The following is an 18,653-nucleotide window of genomic DNA, read 5'->3' as shown; positions in this document are numbered from 1 at the left end:
TCCTCCCAAGTGCTTATTGGCTTTGTACCTGTTTAGGGAGGAATTTGTGCAAAAATGGTCTATTCCTGCTGTAGATTTGACAGTGTCCCATCTTAACAATGCACTATTCAAGTAGAAAACAAGTCTGTCTTTAGGCACCCAGCCAATAAGCCGTTGAATGCCCTCTCTAGAACTATTTTTTCACTGGGAACCCTGCCCTTCATCACATTCTGGCTGTGACTTTGTTTTCTGTGGAGCTCTTTGGGAGTGCATTAGGACTGAAGTGCAGCGAACAAAAGTGCATTTGAACAACAGTAACTGTAGCCGGTAAGTTTAAAGTATTTTTAGTTTTTTTTCCTAAATTGTTTACCTTTTGTTAACTTTGGTATTGTGGATGTTGCTATTAGTAATTGCTTACTAGATACCAGAATATTTTATGTATTGTGCATTTCTGACTAGGTATTGGGAGTACTGGATGAGCAATTAGCATAGGTAAGAGAAGAGAGCTGTATTTCTAATTGTTGCCTTATTAGTGTGGTATTTAAGAGCAGTAGCAACTCTGTAGAGTTTTCTCTTTGAGACAACTAGCTGTGGTTAGTATCTGTCTTTTGATTTTAAATAAATATTTCTTAAATGTCTGGACTGGTTCGGTGCAATACTTGCTTGGCAGTTGTTTTTCTTGGTATTTTTGGAAGCAGGGAAGTCTTTTCTGTATGCATGTTTTTTATGTGGTGACATTGCTTGTCTAAATTTCTTGGTTTGTGCCCTGAGTCTGTGATCAGGAGGCTGATCCAAGCTGTCCAAGCCAATTTGTTCTGTTGAGCTGCCTTGCAAAAAGCCAACTCTGTCTCATAGACCGCGCAGAAGAATGGCAGTGCGGACAACCGTTGGCTCTGGAATAGTGAGGACTGTGGACCATAAACAATGTAACTTTTGGTGTGACACAGCATACCCCTTAAAGTGTTCTTTCTGAGCTAAAAGATGACACAAATGTTGCAAACATGACAACTGTTTGTGAGGATGGCAACCCTTCTGTGCATAGGAAGGAGGTCCTTGAGAAGGAAATTGCTTTGCTAAAATTAACTTTTGTATCTGATGTTGCAAACCAGGCAAGTGTTGTGGGTTAGGCCCTTTTGACACATCCATTTTTCATCCATCCGTTGGTATGCTTGTAGGTTAGGCAACAAGCTTTGTGAGTTGACAGCTCTTATCTCTAGGGACAACTTGGACTTTGTTGCATTTATAGAGACATGGTTTAAGGATTCAAATGACTGGGACATACCTATACCAGGGTACACACTATACAGGAAAGACAGAAAAGGAAAGAGGGGAGGTGGAGTTTCCATATATGTCAAAAATAACCTAAAGCTAGCGATAATTCAAACAACAAATGAAATACTTGAAACCCTCTGGGTTAGCCTTCCAACTAGAACCAGAGAAGGATCTTCCCTTAGAATTGGTGTAGTATTCAGACTTCTAGGACAGTCTGAAGATTATGACAACTTGTTGATGGATGAGGTAACTGAAATGGCAATGACAGGAGAGGTTTTATTTATGGGTGAGTTCATTAACTGGAATTTTTAAACTGCAGTTACAAGCAGGAGTAAGTGTGTAATGGAAGCAGCAAAGTGAGTTTCTCTGAAATGGTTAATAAAAGGCCAGCCTGAGGAGAATAGGTTCTAGACCTAGTACTGACAAATGGGGATCAATTGTCTGATTTTGAGATGGGAAGTTTTGGATTTCAAAGGACAATGTTTGCTAAAATGACTGAATTTCTAAAACATGAAGAGAGAAGTAGACAAAAGCTCTTTTCTGGTGATGACAGGAGTACACTTCGTTCTGCACTCCTGTGACCTGTATTCAGCCAGTCCAGACTCTGGAGAGATCCCAAATGTAATGTTTGATCCACCCAGATGCCTGGACTGACAGCTGGCTCAGGTTCTCAGCAAGCCGCTGAGAGAGTGAGCCAACCGCTCCAGCCCCTTCACAGCACACTACCAGTGAGAGCAGAGGAGGGGCAGAGCAAAGAGCCAGCGATTGACAGTCACTTGCACTCTGCTTTGCTCACTGAAGACTGAGAACTGAGCGACTTGAGTTGCTCCGATTAGAATGGTTCCATTTCACCAAATGGGGCGCGACTTGTCAGGGGACTAAGTCCCCTGACAGGTCGCCCCAGTGTGAACCCAGCCTTAACGTTATGTTAACCTCATGTATCAAGAGTATGCAGCCACTGCTTGGAGGAAGAAGGAATTGATACCATTGAATGGCCCACACACTCTCCTGACCTAAATTCAATAGAACTCCTCTGGGACATTATGTTTTGGTCCATTCAACGCCACCAGGTTTCACCTCAGTCTGTTCAGGAGCTCAGCGATGCCCTGGTTCAGAGCTGGGAGGAAATACCCCAGGACACCATCCAACGTCTCATTAGGAGAATCCTCTGACATTGTCAGGCATGCATACAAGCACGTGGGGGCCATACAAACTACTGAGTACCATTTTGAGTTGCTGCAATGAAATTTCGGCAAAATGGACTAGCCTGCTGCATCATTTTTTCACTTCGATTTTTAGCGTGTCTTTGAATTCAGCCCTCTGTAGGTTGATAATTTTCATTTCCATCAAACGATGTGGCATTCTTTCATTCCTAACACATCACCCAGTCCATATCAGTATAGGTATCCAGCATGATATTTTTCCTCTTTGAAATCTGATGTGTTTTCAAAGTGTTCCTTTATTTTTTTTGAGCAGTGTAGATGCATTACACACAGACAAATATTTTTCAAGCATTTATTTCTTTTAATATTGATGATTATGGCTTACAGCTAGTGAAAACCCAAAATTCAGTATCTCAGAAAATTAGAATATTACATAAGACCAATAAAAAAAAATAATTTTTAATACAGAAATGTTGGCTTACTGAAAAGTATGTCCATGTACAGTATGCACCAGTGGCGTAGCGTGGGGGTGCAGGGGGGGCCGGCCGCACCGGGCGCAACATCTGGGGGGGGCGCATCTGCAGTGTCACTCTGTCTGTCTGACTCTGACATACACAGTTCACACACTGTCTGCGGCTGCCTGCATCTTTAGGCTTGGAGATGTCCAGCGTGGCCGCCCTATGGCTGAAAATGGCGGGTCGGGGCGGGGCTGGACTGTGCCTCACCTGTCCATTGGTGTAGGGTGGGGTGGCATTGAAAGCCAAGCCCCGCCTATCCTGCCTCTCCTCACTGCTCGGTCAATTTTGCAGCGAGTAAGTCAGCAGCCTGGCGCTGTCACAGAGTGGGTTTTTATTTAATCCAGAGGCTCTAATAGGCTTTAAAAAAGGGTGGACCCTGGGGGGCAGAGCAGTGCGCCCCAAGCCCACCCATTGTGTGACAATTGCGAATTAAAATTTGCTATTGTCACACGGATCCTCCTGGCCAATCAGGAAGCGGGTCCCAGACCCGCTTCCTGATTGGCCGAAGGGCGAACGCATGCCATTAGACGAGGAGGAGGAGGGAGGACTTGAGGAGATGCAGGGAACTGAGGAGAAGCCGCCGCTGCAGGTAAGTCTCTCTGCATTGAAGGGGGCACGCTGGTCTGTCTGCATTGAAAGGGGGCACGCTGGTCTGTCTGCATTGAAAGGGGGCACGATGATCTCTCTGCATTGAAGGGGGACACGCTGGTCATTCTGCTTTGAAAGGGGGCAAGCTGGTCTCTCTGCATTGAAAGGGGGCACGCTGGTCATTCTGCATTGAAAGGGGGCACGCTGGTCATTTTGCATTGAAAGGGGGCACGCTGGTCTGTCTGCATTGAAAGGGGGCACGATGATCTCTCTGCATTGAAGGGGGGCACGCTGGTCTCTCTGTATTGAAAGGGGGCACGCTGGTCTCTCTGTATTGAAAGGGGGCACGCTGGTCACTCTGCATTGAAAGGGGGCACGCTGGTGTCTCTGCATTGAAAGGGGGCACGCTGGTCATTCAAACTTGTATTTAGATGCATTTTACTTTAATTAGTAATTACATCAGGATTTTCATAACAAACAATACATGTGCTTAGGGGGTAAGGGTTTCTTTAATCATACTAGTGGAAGAGACTCGAATGCTAAAATCCCGCGGGTTAGTGGGTGCAAATTACTAGCCTTGCCCCGGGTGCTGACAACCCACGCTACGCCACTGGTATGCACTCAATACTTGGTCAGGGCTCCTTTTGTATAAATTACTGTATCAGTGCGGTGTGGCCTGGAGGTGATAAGCCTGTGGTGGTATGGAAGTCCAGGTTGCTTTAATAGCAGCCTTCAGCTTGTTTGCATTGTTGGGTCTGGTGTCTCTCATCTTCCTCTTGACAATACCACACAGATTCTCTTTGGGGTTAAGGTCAGACGAGTTTGCTGGCCAATCAAGCACAGTGATACCATGATCATTAACCCAGGTATTGGCACTTTTGGCAGTGTGGGCAGGTGCCAAGTCCTGATGGAAAATTAAATCAACATCTCCATAAAGCTGGTCAGAAGAGGGAAACAAGAGGGAAGAGGGAAGTGTTCTAGAATTTCCTGGTAGAGGGCTGCGCTGACTTTGGACCTGATAAATACAGTTGACCAAAACCAGCAGATGACATGGCTCCCCAAATCATCACTGACTGTGAAAACTTCACACTGAACCTCATGCGACTTGGATTCTGTGCCTCTCCACTATTCCTCCAGACTCTGGGACCTTGATTTCCAAAATGAAATGCAACATCTTCCACAGTATGTGATGATTTGGGGAGGCATGACATCTGCTGGCGTGGGTCCACTGTGTTTTATCAAGTCCAAAGTCAGCGCAGCCCTCTACCAGGAAATTATAGAGCACTTCATGTTTCTCTCTGCTGACCAGCTTTATGGAAAAGCTGATTTCATTTTCCAGCAGGACTTGGCAACTGCCCACACTGCCAAATGTACCAATACCTGGTTTAATGATTATGGTATCACTGTGCTTGATTGACCAGAAAACTCGTCTGACCTAAACCTCATAGAGAATCTGTGGGGTATTGTCAAAAGGAAGATGAGAGACACCAGACCCACCAATGCAAACAAGCTGAAGGCCGCTATCAAAGCAACCTGGATTACCATAACACCTCAGCAGTGCCACAGGTTGCCACGCCATATGCCACACCACATTGATGAAGAAATTCATGCAAAAGGAGCCCCAACCAAGTATTGAGTGCATATTATACTGTACATGGACATGCTTTTCAGTAAGCCAACATTTCTGTATTAAAACTTCTTTTTTTTTTTTTTTTTTTTTTTATTGGTCTCGTGTAAAATGTTAATTTTCTGAGATACTGGATTTAGGGTTTTCACTAGCTGTAAGCCATAATCATCAAAATTAAAGGGAAAAAAAATGCTTGAAATATATCACTCTGTGTGTAACACAGCTATATAAAATATGAGTTTCACTTTTTTAATCAAATTACTGAAATGAATTAACTTTTTGATGATATTCTAATTTTATGAGATGCACCTGTACATTCTATCTTCCCTCTGTCCAGCTCAAGTTCACCAAAAATAAATTTCCTCATATTTTCTGAATATGGTTTGGGATATGAGAGTCTGTCGCTCAGCCACTGCTCCTTTCAGAAATATTGACCCTATTTGTCATAAATGGTCCCCATAGGGATGCTCTGGTTTCTATTTCCACCATTTCTTGGTAGCTCAGACAGACCATTGTGACGGTGTTCAGGGCGACTGGGAGTGAGGGACAGATACTTGGGAGACGCTGAGAGAATGGTTTGGATGGCTTCAGATGGGAGAGTGATATTTGTCAATGGTGTCTCTCAAGAAATGTGGAGATTTGATCCCACTTTGCACTGTGAGACCTGTGGCCTGTTGCCATGGAGTCTGTGACACCTAGATATGTATTCCATGTGTTTCAATGTAGTAGATGGACAGATTGTCATTGGCAGTATTGTCCTATTGTCTATCTATTGAGCTCGGGTGTGGATTGTGTTAAGTCTGCCTGTCCCATTGTTAAATGTTAATGTCCTCACATTGTTCTGTCCAGATGGCCAGATAATTAGTTCAGGTTAATTCTGTTTCTGTATACAATTTCATCTGCATAGGATAATGTAATCAGGCAACCCCTGACCTGTGTGTAGTAATTTGATCAGGAGGGTTATGTGCTCATGTGTGTATAAATTGAGTGTGAAACTTTTCAATAAAGGAGAAGATTCCAAAACGTGTACAAGCTAAGTTGTTGGCTAGCTTTGTATGGGGGCGGCTCTGATTTGATGTCTATGTTCATGACTGCGAGGAAGCCGTATACTGATGGAAACCACAAGTACAGTGTGGGTTGGCGGTTCCGTTGCAATCATCATCCTAGCTTATGGCCTCAAGGATCAGGTTTCACCCTTTTCTGTTAAGGCACCCTCTACTAGTTTCTGTAAGTGTTTTGTGGGCTTTTTGGCATCAAGCTACTATTTCCCAGATTTGCATGGCTGTTCTCTAATTTCTACCAGGTAGACGTTTTGGCAACAGCTGATGCCGGATTCCTGCATAAGGTCTGTCAGGTGGCTTTTTAAGCTGTAGACAGTCCCCGGTTCTGTTATTTCTTTCTTCTTCCTTCTAGTGTTTTTTTTTTTTTTTTGCTGTATTGGCCACCCCTTTTGCTTCAAACACTGGATCCTGCTTGGACATTCACCTTGGCGCTGAACAAATGTAGTTAGTAACAGGGTGATATACAAGTCCTGGACTGTGGTCTATTCCCATGGTTTCCAGACTCTAAACAACCCCTCTGGGGGTATGTCACCCAAGACAGACAAAGCTGGCATCTATTCAGGGGACCAGCAATGTGGGAAGGTAAGACAGGTTTGACATGTTCAGTCTTGTACTGTTGCCTTAGAGCAAGCATGAGAAATAACATTTCACTATTTGCAGTACACTTATTAAGTGTCTCTTGAATGTAGATATGCTCACTTTTGTTGTATGCAAAAGACTTGTTATAGTCACATTTGATTCTCCTCTCTCGCCATGCCCCTTTGGGTACTAAGAGACCTGCAGTTATTTGGACTAGGGAAATGAACCATCAATCCTGTCTTCCTGGACCCAGTTTTGGCGGAACACTTACATATGCATTCTACCTCACTTGTATGTCCTTTAAAGAAGGACGTCTCTTTGATATGCACTTGGCAAGCTCATAAAGGATGTCACACGATTAAAGGTCTTTCTTTCACAGTAAAAGGCTTGAAATCCCCCCTCTTGCATGAGCTTATACCTTCTCAAAACAAAGCGTGCCCCACCACTCTACTCAGGCTTGATCTTCAAAGCCCAAATTCATCTATTTTGGCACAAAACATGCAACACAAAGCTGACCAGGTCTACCCTAAAGCCTCCTTCACAATGAAGGGGCACCTTCACTCCTAAGAGTGAGGGAACATCTGCTATAGTATGCATTCTTTTTGGTCACAGATGTGCCAGACCTATGGATGCAATAGGTGGTTTCAAGGGGGGAAAAATAGAGTTTCGAATTCTACCCCCTCATGGTTTTCTTCTCTTAAACCAACCAAATTCTGCCAAGGACAGTCAGCTTTGCAGACTGCCCTGGATCTTCTCTTGTCCATGGGAGTGTTTTTTCCGGTCCCTCTGGAGGACAGGTTCAAATAATTCTATTCAACCCTTTTAACAGTACCAACACCCAACAGGGGTATTCACCCCATCTGGACCAAAAATCTCTAAACGAGTAGCTTTATGTTTGCAAGTTTTGCATGGAATCTGCAGTTGGTTATTGCCTACTTAAGATAAGGGGAATATCTTGCATCTGTAGACATTTAACATGCCTACCTGCACTTTCTCATTTACCCACCTATTCAACACTTTCTGCGGTTCGCAGTAGGACACATACACTGCCTTTTGATCAATTCTCTGCACCCAGAATATTCACACAGGAGCTTGCACCCATACTCACCCTCTTAAGAACGTAGGACATCCAGGTTACAAGGTACTTAAACGACCTTCCTCATAAGAATTATTCTCCCTCAAAACTGTCTGTAAACATCCAAAGGACTATTCAGATTTTTCAGGCTTTTAGTTTGGTAATTAACTTTCAAAAGTCTGCCCTCAAGTATTCTCTTCTCTTTGTCCCTAATATCCAATACAAATCCTTTAGTGAGATTCTTCATCAGAGTCCTTGTCTTCATAGTAGCCTCATCAGAGGCTGTTCCCTTCTAAAACAACATTATGTTGGCCTGGAACAAACACATTCCTTCTCTCGACCTCCCTATGCTCCTCCCTAATTAAGCAAGGAACTCCCTGGCTTGGTGAAGTTCCAATCCAGCCTTGAAAATGGGAGAGTTAATTCTCCCACACTTATGAAAGATGGTAACAGATCTCAAAATAATACAAAAGTCAGCCCTAGAATAAAACTTTTTGTGTATGTCAGCAGCTAGAGTCAAGGTTGACATACAAAACCTCAAAATCTCTAAGTACAAAGTAATGCAGCGCCCCAAAATGTATATCACAATACAATTAAAACTGTGCCAAAAATGGTTTAAATATTACACGCATTCCTTAATAATTTAATATTAGTGTAATTCTCTTCCACTAATTAGGTGTATATCCATTCAGAATCTATTTGTCATCAGTCCCCCAACTGATTGCAGTCTCAGCAGAAGTTATAGTTACCAGATCATTAGCAGCAAAATCACCTGACAGAAACTATCTACAATATATCTCCACTCCTGCCTACCCTTGTTTTTATATAGGTGTTGTTGTTCACCCCCGTTTTCTCTTTTGAAAGGATTCAGGGTTACTTCTCTTTCCTATTACTACTACTAATCTTTCCTAGCTTAAGGGTTTTCTTTTTCAGCTTTTAACTTGAATTATCTCATGAGACGGCTCTCACATTCTTTTGTACGTTTCCAAAAGAGATTTTTTGTTTGTCAGGTAGCATCCTTTTTATTACAGACCTCTCCCTGAAGTGGTCTGGTTGCTCTTTTTTTTCGTACCTTGTCTATTCAAGCCTCCATTTCCTGAAGTCAAGGATTAGATATGCTAGGCTTCGACCTTTACCTTACTAAACATTCCTTCTAGTTGACCACCTAAACTCTTGGTTCAAGATTTCTTCTCCTGTTTTGGTAGTTTGTTTTTCCACCTACTTGTATAAAGTGGATGATTGGTTGTCCTTCACATTGCTAAATTGGCTCCATTATTCTCCAGGTAGCAGTTAGTAATTACCTGTCCTGATCTGGAGCATTTGGTCAATCCTCGATGCCCTCCTCCTGGTTCATGACGATTTCCATATTTGGTTGATCCTGCGTTGTCTAGCCTTTATTTTAGTGTTAATCACTTCAGATATTCATTTGTAATGTCATTTCCACATCTTTCAGTTCTCTGTGGCTGTTGCCCACCCCTCAGTTGATCACATTGTGGATGTCTCAAATGTCTAAGAATTACTAAATTTCTGTATGGATGGTAAAGAAAATAGGATAATTGTATGACCAGGTCAGGTTATATGACCAGTGTCGACACTTTTCACAGTACGTTGATTCCTCATGATCGGGTTTTCATATAGAGCGGAGGTCGGCAACCCGTCGATCGCGGTCCACCTGCCAACCACGGGTAGCTGACAGGTAGACCATGAACAGGTCTGCTCCCCTGACCCCCACCTTTGACTGCTAGCTGCCCGTTTTTCTCTCCACCCTCAGGCTCCTCCGCTGCACCTTCATTCCTTCTCTCTTTCTCCCCATCAGCCTCCTCTGTCGCTGTCATCAGTGAACAGCAGAGAGCGAGAGGCAGCACAGCTCAGGATGGAGGGCGGGAGGAGGATCTGGCCAAATTAACTTTTCAAGTTAACTCGCAGTTGATTGATTGCTAGGTCCTAAGCAACTAATTAATAGCTTGTTAATAAGAAAAGTCACTCTGCTAACTCCCGCCTTCTGTCCAGAACTGTGCTGCCTCTCGCTTTCCGCTGTGCATAGGTAGGATGCAATGAAACACGTAGTATGTGAGGAAAGAGGTCCAGAGGTCATTGCTATAAGGGGAAGAGGACACTACTGTGTGTGTGTGGGGAGGGGCCATTTGAAGGGGGCAGTGGACACCGCTATGGACAGGGCCACCCCCATAGAAGTGCCCACCCCCATAGCAGTGTCTTCTACCACCCTTCATATCACCCCCCACCCGAACCTGGCATTCTGAGAGTAACACACTCCTTAACTCTGTATTATGAGCGTAACCCACTCCCAGACTCTGCTTTCTGAGCGCAATACACTCCTGAACCCAGCATTCTAAACGCAAGACACTCCTTAACCGGGCATTCTGAGCACAATGTACTCCTGTTTCCTGCATTCTGAGCGTAACACACTCCTGAACCCTGCATTCTGTGCGCAACGCACTCCTGAACCCTGCATTCTGAGCACAACGCACTCCTTAACCCAGCATTCTGAGTGCAACGCCCTCCTTGAGGAGTTGGACTGCCTGTGCAATCTCTATAGGGCCCAGGTATCGCCTCATGCTACCAGTAGTGACACTGACCATAGCCAAATGCAAAACTAGTGAAAAGCAGGCAGAAAAGATGTGTACAAGAAAAAAATATCGGTGGCCTCCACCTGTAAAACCATTCCTTTTGTAGATTGTCTCATTGTTGCACATCTAGTGCACCTGTTGTTAATTTCAAAGCAGCTGAAACCGATTAACAACCTCCTCTGTTGCTTAACTGATCAGATCAATATCCCAGAAATGTTATTGAATTGATGCTATGCCCTGATTTAAAAGTGTTCCTTTAACTTTTTAGAGCAGTGTATTTATCTTTTACTTGAAAGCCCAGTCCTGAGGAAGTGGAGCACTGTGAAACCCATCAACCTGGGCCTTACAACATTGTTTTTCTGCCTATGTATTTGTGGTATGCTGAACAAGCAATTCATGTATTCCATGTAAGCACTCCTAATGAGTACATGTTGCTGGTATGTTATATGACAAATTAAATGAACAGAAATAATAATAAAAGTTATTTAATTCATGAAAAACTTTGCACCAGAATCCTAATTCTAGTGTGATTTTAAAAGGGACATATGATAGTATACTTTTTTTTACTTATTATTTATTTTTTAATAACTTACTTTTCTTCTACAGACTGCATTAAAAATAAAGTCATGAAAAAAAATGTTAAATGTATTACATTAGCAGAAGCTAAACTCAAGGCACAATAATGATATTAAAATAAATTCCTTAATAGGGACAAAGGACAATAAAACCACTTTGTATTTACCAATTGCCTTTTCAAGTCCAGATATTACCTTGTAAATATATCACTGGCATAATCACTGTGCTGCACAGGCCTGTGCAGAAAGTAGAGTTGTAGGAGGGACCCGGCAGGCCCACCCACTAAGGGCCACCTGCAGTAAACTACAGGAGTGGACGGATACAAGACCAAGTCACAAGGAGAAGGAACAGCAGTGACTTGTCTTTATTACAGGGAGCTCTTGCACAAAGGCAAAGTTTCATGCTCTGTGACTGCATAGATCTGGAAGAAACACACAAAGCATGTAAAGATTTGTGTAAGAAAACAAATTGCTTTTTTTACTTATATAAGACAAATATATTGCCAAATCAATAGGCCCATAGCAGAAATGTAAAAATTGTTCTGGACAAAAGGCAGTATAGAGGTGTGAGAATTGAAGTAATAATATTGTGCTGATTGATAAAGGTACCCATATTCCTGAAACTGCAGTTTCCTCAATTTTAGTCATTACTGGCAGCATTCACCAGTCTGGGAGGAAAGTGAACAGTTTTGATCACCAGATCAGCTGGTAAAGATTTGACCTTGACCTATTTCAACATTATAAAAACTTTTCTACACTTTATACACCTATCTTACACTTTTTTTTTTTTTTTAATTTGCCAAAATGACCAGTTTTACATCTCTTGTTTGTACCTGTTAATGTTTTGTGCTTGTTCAAATTGTTGCCATTAGCTTCCTTGTCATTGATCTTCACATTACCTGTGCAGAGTGTCTAACAAGACATCATGTTCTTTTTGCACACAAACAAGAATTACCAAATAGGAAATAATTATTCACATAAAATATATGAGAACATGTTAGGTACTCAGTAGAATATTTTAAATAATAATTATTTTTTAAAGAATCTCAGGGAAGGCAGTCATTTCATGTGCACTTCTAATTATAAAAGGGTTTTATGTCCCCAAATAAAAATGGTAAAGTTAAGACTTCTTTTGCTGCCCTCCGATAAGACATATGTCTGTGTCTCATCTAAATGAAGCACTTTTCCGACAGAAATAATTATTAGAATATAATTTACATGTAAATGTAGTTTGTTGTGAAACATCAGAATAGCAGATTAGGCCCTGCAGTCTGCTATTTGCAATTAAATTATTAATGCTTCTGATAAAACTTCAGATCAATTTTTGTTGACCTTTTCGTAAAGTAACATCACAAATTAGGTTTCTTGAAGAAAATCTATTTAGTTTGAGTTTTTCTATAGCTTATAATAAGAAAAGAGACTACAATTATGTTAATTTGCTGTGTTGGGTCATTGAAATGAAATTCAGGGCTTTGATCGTTTCTCAGTGGTAAGTGTTATAAGGATATATGCTAATCTTCTACAGTTTTCAGTATTTGTAATTAGTGCAGTGGATGTTTCTTTATTTCTCATGGGCTGCTGAAAGTTCATTTACTTATAGAAACAAACTTTTTGAATGATTGCATGGCTTTATGAACAGTAAAGTTTTTAAATCCTGATCAACCAGACTATTGAGGTTTTATAATAAAAAGGTCAATCTGCCCCATGCTGCTGGGCTGAATTATATATTGTTTTAATCTCTCAAATGTCAAAATCTCCCCAACGAAAATGTTACACTGGGTTTGCAAACCTGTGTCAAAGAAAAACATGTACCACAAACTGCTGAATATACCCTTAAACTGACTCTCTTTGTTTTCTGGAATCTTTTCTGAACCCAAATACACACTATCTAAAGTCAACTTTGGTCATTCAGATTGCTTTGGCCGTTCTTTTCTAGGTTCAGAGGTTTGAAGAGAGACAAAGATGTTGGCAAGAAGAGTGTGCGCCAAAGCTCCAAATGAGAACTAAAGTTTGGAGCCCATGTAAGGCCCCTTTCACACTTGTGTAACTTGTCCTGCAACTTGGGACTGCTAAGTCGCATGGCAAGTCGTACTCCATGATTTCCAAAGAGTACCATTCATATCTGTGTGACTTCAAAGTATGCCCTGCACTACTTTGGGCCAACTTTAATGCGTTTAAGGTCCATAGACCTCAAGATTACACAGGCATTGCTTCAAGTCCAGTCACAATCGTGCAACTTTTAGTTAACGCAAGTGTGAAAGGGGTCTAAACCATAAATCTGAGCTTGCAATGGAGGGGGATGCACACAAGATGCTTTGGACCAATTTAGGCTGAATTCACACCATATGTATTGCGTTAAGTGTGCATCAAACACACTTATGTTGACATGGATTATTTTTATTTTTTTTACACCTTGCGCTGTTTCCCATTTTTCCTTTTCTTTTTTTTTTTTTTTGCAGCAGAAGGTACAGTAAAACCTTGGATTAAGAGTAACTTGCTTTTGCAAGACAAGCAACATTTTTTTATAAATTTTGACTTGATAAACCAGCGATGTCTTGATATACAAGTAGCATCACGTCACAACTGAGTATAAAAGAAAAGAGAGGTGCCTCTAAGTGTAACAATGTGGTTACTTTAAATGGTACAACATTTAGCAACTCACATGGTTGATGATTAAAACAGGCACAACTACTGTAAGTATGCAGGCATCCTGGGTAAAGCTGTCCACATAGACCATCCTCTGCACCGCCATCGACGTCATCCCTTCTACGCTTCGATCCACGAGCGCTTCAAGCCTCTCTTTCAGATCGCTCTACTGCAGGGTAGTCTTCCTGGTCACGATTGCAGACTGATAGCGGTGGGAGCCGGCTATGCGGAGGACGGTCTATGTGGACAACTTTACCCAGGATGCCTGCATACTTAGATGTGCCTTTTTTAAAAATTAACGATGTGAGTTGCTAAATGTTGTACCTTCATTAAATGTACCCATATTGCTACACTTAGAGGCACCTCTCTTTTCTGTAGCTCCTGCTGGATTTTGCTTCTAATCTCCTTGTGGAGGCTGCCATTTGTGGATGGACATTTTATGGTTACACAACCTATCACATTGCTATAATCTTTTTATATGGACTATAATTTGAAGGACTTATGAAAAATGGTTGTGGAACGAATCATCTGAGTTTCCATTATTTCTTATGGGGAAATTTGCTTTGATATACGAGTGCTTTGGATTACAAGCATGTTTCTGGAACTAATTATGCTCGCAATCCAAGGTTTTACTGTACTCTTTTTTTTGTATTTGCATTGCAACACATTACAAAGCACACAGCAACATAGCGCATAAACTGGGCACAATAAAAACAATGGATTTCTTGTTATTGCATTTGGGCTAACATATGAATGGGCCATTATAGGTATGCACAATCTTCTCATGGTACCTGCTTTTAAAAAAAAAAAATTCTTGCACAGGTTCACTTTCAGTGCAAAGTAGCTAAGGTGTCAAGTACAAACAAGACCTGAACAAACACACATGACTGAACAGAGGCTTGAATTTTGTAGTGGGAACTTTAGCATGAAGGCTAGTCTACTGGGATTACAGTTAGCTTGTGCTATAATGTCAAAACAAAGTCATTTTACTGGGCTCATGTGGTATGTGACAAAGGATAAATGATCTTATATGATCTTTGAAGGCATCACTTTAGGTCTTGCCGCCCCCTCAGGACCAAGGGTATCCAAATACACTGAAAGACAACAACAAAAAAGGGGCGCACTGACCTCATGCATTACCACTAAAAAGGTTCAGTAGCACTTTTTCGCTCTGAGGAAGAGGGTCCTCCCTCCAAACATGTCAGCAAAACCAGACTCGTGCGGACACCAGCACGTCATCCAGCACCGTAGGAGTGCCCTGGCCACTTTGGAGACGATTGGTTCCATTGTGTTTACATGTGTGCAATCATCATTTGTTTGTGAGCACAAAGTATGTTGCTTTTCGATTTTAATAAACCTTTTTAGTGGTAATGCACAAGGTCGGTGCGCCCCTCTCTTGTCCTGTAATGTCCATGACCAGGGGCATCAGTGCTGAGAGATCTTATGTTCTGACTGTATGCAGGTTCACTTTCTTTTGTGAACGGCACCTGCTGAGAGGAGTTGTGTGTGGGGGGCACAATGCTGTTCCATAGATATAAGCTTTGTCTGCCATACAGAAGACCGCATAAAAGCCAAAAGAGCTAATCCATTTCATTACAAGTGGTTGCACTCAACGACTAGAAGGCGCAGATTGTCCAACCCAACCTAAATTGAAAGATATAGTTCACATTACATTTCTATATTAAGCCACGTCATAATATTAGCCATACCAATCCTTTCTATTCTTGTTGATACATTTCTATTTGTTTTGATTGCTATATATTTTTTCAGTTTTCTTTATATTTCTTGGGCACTCAACCATTTTTCAGTCAAATATATTCCACAATTGTGTTTTAGGAAAGAGTAAAACTGATTTTGTTTTTATTAAAGGTAAGCAGTCGAAGTGAAGCTCACTTGGAACTTAATGCTTTCCGAAGAAAACATGACTGTACCTTGGTAATAGCAGGGGATTCTCTTGAGGTAGGATTATATGCAGGCAGCATATATTGTATGCAAATATAATATGTAAAATATGTTCTAAAGTATCTTGATTGAAATAGAATCGATATATTCGAAAATAAAATAAGGAATGTGATTCTTCCTGCATCGTGTGATTTGTGGTCTATGGGGTGCAAATGTTATATGGCAATAGGGTAATACTCTGTGTATTCTTCTGTTTTTAATAAGAAAAAGTCAAATAGAATTGGAATATGTATTTATATAAATATACTGGGAGAAATAAGGAGTTGGCCATTGGCCTGTGCTTTTGAAACATACCAGTTTCTCATGCTAATCATTTGGGTTGATTTACTAAAAGGAATAGAAGTTGTTCCCTGAGATTGTGGTGCATGCACATGATTAGATAATTGAAGAAAGCACAGCTTTACCATATTTACAAAGCTCAGTGAACATTTACTTTGCAAAGTGAATTGCCCCAAATAAGTCACTGACCTGGCACAACATGAAGATCACTATTTCTTATCTGTTATGCTGCATGCTGGTTCTGGGTCTGTGTCCCAGAATTATTGAAGCTGTATTCAGACAATAAGAACTTTCCAAAGGAGGTTAGCAGTGGAAGCCCTCCCTATTTCTCTTAATGCAAATTTACTTTAAAAATATGTTGTTCAATACTAAATCCAGTGATTTAGCAGTGGTGTTATGCTTATAGCAGTAACTAGTATGAATCAGCTATGATTTGTTGCTGTGGCATACTACATCAATGCTTTTTGCTCTGCCATTTTGAAAAAGCCTAATCATTTTAAATTTTTATTTCCATCAAGTCTTTACTGACAGCATTGTGTAAAGTATATTAAACATTGTATCTCTCTGCACCCTCTAGGTGTGTTTGAAGTATTATGAGCATGAATTTGTTGAACTTGCCTGCCAGTGTCCTGCCGTTGTGTGCTGCCGATGTTCACCAACACAGAAAGCTCAGATTGTAAAGCTCTTACAGCAACACACAGGGAAACGCACATGTGCTATAGGTGAGGCAGGAATACCTACCAGGGTAATATTGATAGGACCACTGTCTTGTTATTTAAGCTGTGCCTTTTACAAAAATTGTGAGTAAAATGGAAAAAAAAATGTTTAATTCTGCCTGACCTTTTTAATGTTATATGTATTCAGGTCCATTCACATTGGTGCACATAAAGTAACATTTTACCATGCCTTAGATTGCTTTAATGTATATCAAGCAAAATTATGCATTTTTAGCATTGTTTATCTATGCTACCATTGTGTTTTTTTTTTAAAGTTGCAATAAACATAAAGTGCCAGCCAAAATAGTTTTTATTTTAGTTTTGTGAAGAGTGGGAAAGTATTAGAACACTACTGAGAATTTACTGCTATCCGGCAATTTGGATTTTCGCTCACTTACTGTCCCGTCCACAATTTCCCCAGGCAGGTAAGAGAAAATCTCATCAGGACAGACAGAAATAGAGAGCAGCTGAGATCTACATGTGCTTTCCTGGAAAACTGCTGAATTTAATTTGTATTAGTGCAAAGAGTGTGTGAATGCACAGCTTTCTTGTCTTTCTGCAAATATTAGAGATGTTACTTATGTAATGACATTTTATTTGTTCAGGGGATGGAGGTAATGATGTGAGCATGATCCAGGCAGCTGACTGTGGGATTGGCATAGAAGGAAAGGTAATATTATCTTGTTTTAACATTCTATTGACATGCTGGCTACAGTCACCGTGTTTAGGAAAAATCTTCACTTAAAATGTGTATCTTAATTATACAGTAAAAGACACGGGTAGAGTATTCATACACCATTGGTATTAGGCATGTACCTTCGGGTGATTGGACATTGGCAAAGCTTTAAAAGACATACCCTTTGGGTGCTCTTCTATAACCCTTCCCTACTTTGCGAGTCATCAGGTTTGTGGCTGTGTCTAAAGATGATGGCTCTTTACTCCACTGATATAATCTAGTTACATTTTTGTCTTTAATATTTTATCTTCAAATTCTACAATCAACTCCTCACTGTCTTCTAATGCCAACATAGAAGCAATGTATCCAGATCAGTGCAACCGCTGTAAAACTTTGGGAGCCATACCCCGCGCTGTGGAGATGGCTTGTAATGTTGTTTGGGACACTGCTGGATCCTGTGTAGGCGTTGACCTCGGCAGTTGGTCCATCGCATTGAGTTAGCTGTTGGGCCCAGGGCCAAGGTCCCTGGAGACCTCATCCGGAGTATGCCCACCGTGACTGGCTTAGTTTGAACTTTTTTACGACAGAAAATATATGCTTTATTGAAGTATATGCATATCATATTATTGTAATGTTCTGGTACCTTTGGGTACCCTAATTACTCTTTCATAAGTGTATGCGCCCCACCATTCTCTTTTGGTAAGGTGCGCATACACCTTTAAGACTGATGCTGTCATCACTGAGCGCCGGACTGGATGGCTATTTAGATCGCCGGCTCTCACTCACATGTGTTCGTTCAAACTGCTTTGTGCCTTGATGCTAACCTGTCTTGAAGCTCACATGCTTGCAAGCATACCTCGCTGTCGGAACCACGCTGCGCTGATCCCTGTATCCCGCTACCGGATCATCCGCTCTTGCCGAACCTCTCCTCTGCTACATTGCTATTAGTGATAAGTACCCCACAGGGGAAACCTCTATAACCTTTATACTAAAGCTTACACTATCTAGCTCTGCATACTAAGGACTATTACTACATCTGCATTATCTAAGATTGCTAGCTCTTGAGCCTACTACCACCTGTTCTTGCACTGGGTTGATCTCTCTTGTATGTCCACCTGCTACTCTGTCATCTACTACCATACATGATTGCTAAACCTATCTGCATCCCATCTGCTACTATCTTGCTTTCAAGAACATTTCCTTTCAAGTGTCTGTCATCTACCATCTCTACCCAACCTGTCTCTTCAGCCTATCATCACTGTGTTACTATATACATAAGTCACTCTAGGAAACATCTTATTGAGTGTGTGTATTTACTTGCTGAATTGAGATCATCCACACATGATGAG

General features: G+C 41.3%; 1 protein-coding gene across 2 annotated transcripts in view; it reads left to right on the top strand.

Moving 5' to 3' along the window:
• Window positions 1–18,653, top strand: part of ATP9B (ATPase phospholipid transporting 9B (putative)) — a 578,806-nt gene that overhangs the window by 525,386 nt on the left and 34,767 nt on the right. For both annotated transcript variants that reach the window (XM_082258664.1, XM_082258663.1), the window contains exons 21-23: window positions 15,541–15,630; window positions 16,490–16,634; window positions 17,234–17,298. In XM_082258664.1, the coding sequence (XP_082114790.1) occupies window positions 15,541–15,630; window positions 16,490–16,634; window positions 17,234–17,298 (300 nt within the window). The remainder of the gene's footprint in view (window positions 1–15,540; window positions 15,631–16,489; window positions 16,635–17,233; window positions 17,299–18,653) is intronic.

The sequence above is a fragment of the Pelophylax lessonae genome, assembly GCF_965119305.1.
Source record: "Pelophylax lessonae genome assembly, chromosome: 5".
Classification (NCBI taxonomy): Eukaryota; Metazoa; Chordata; class Amphibia; order Anura; family Ranidae; genus Pelophylax; species Pelophylax lessonae.
This window is presented reverse-complemented; position numbering and strand designations above follow the sequence as displayed.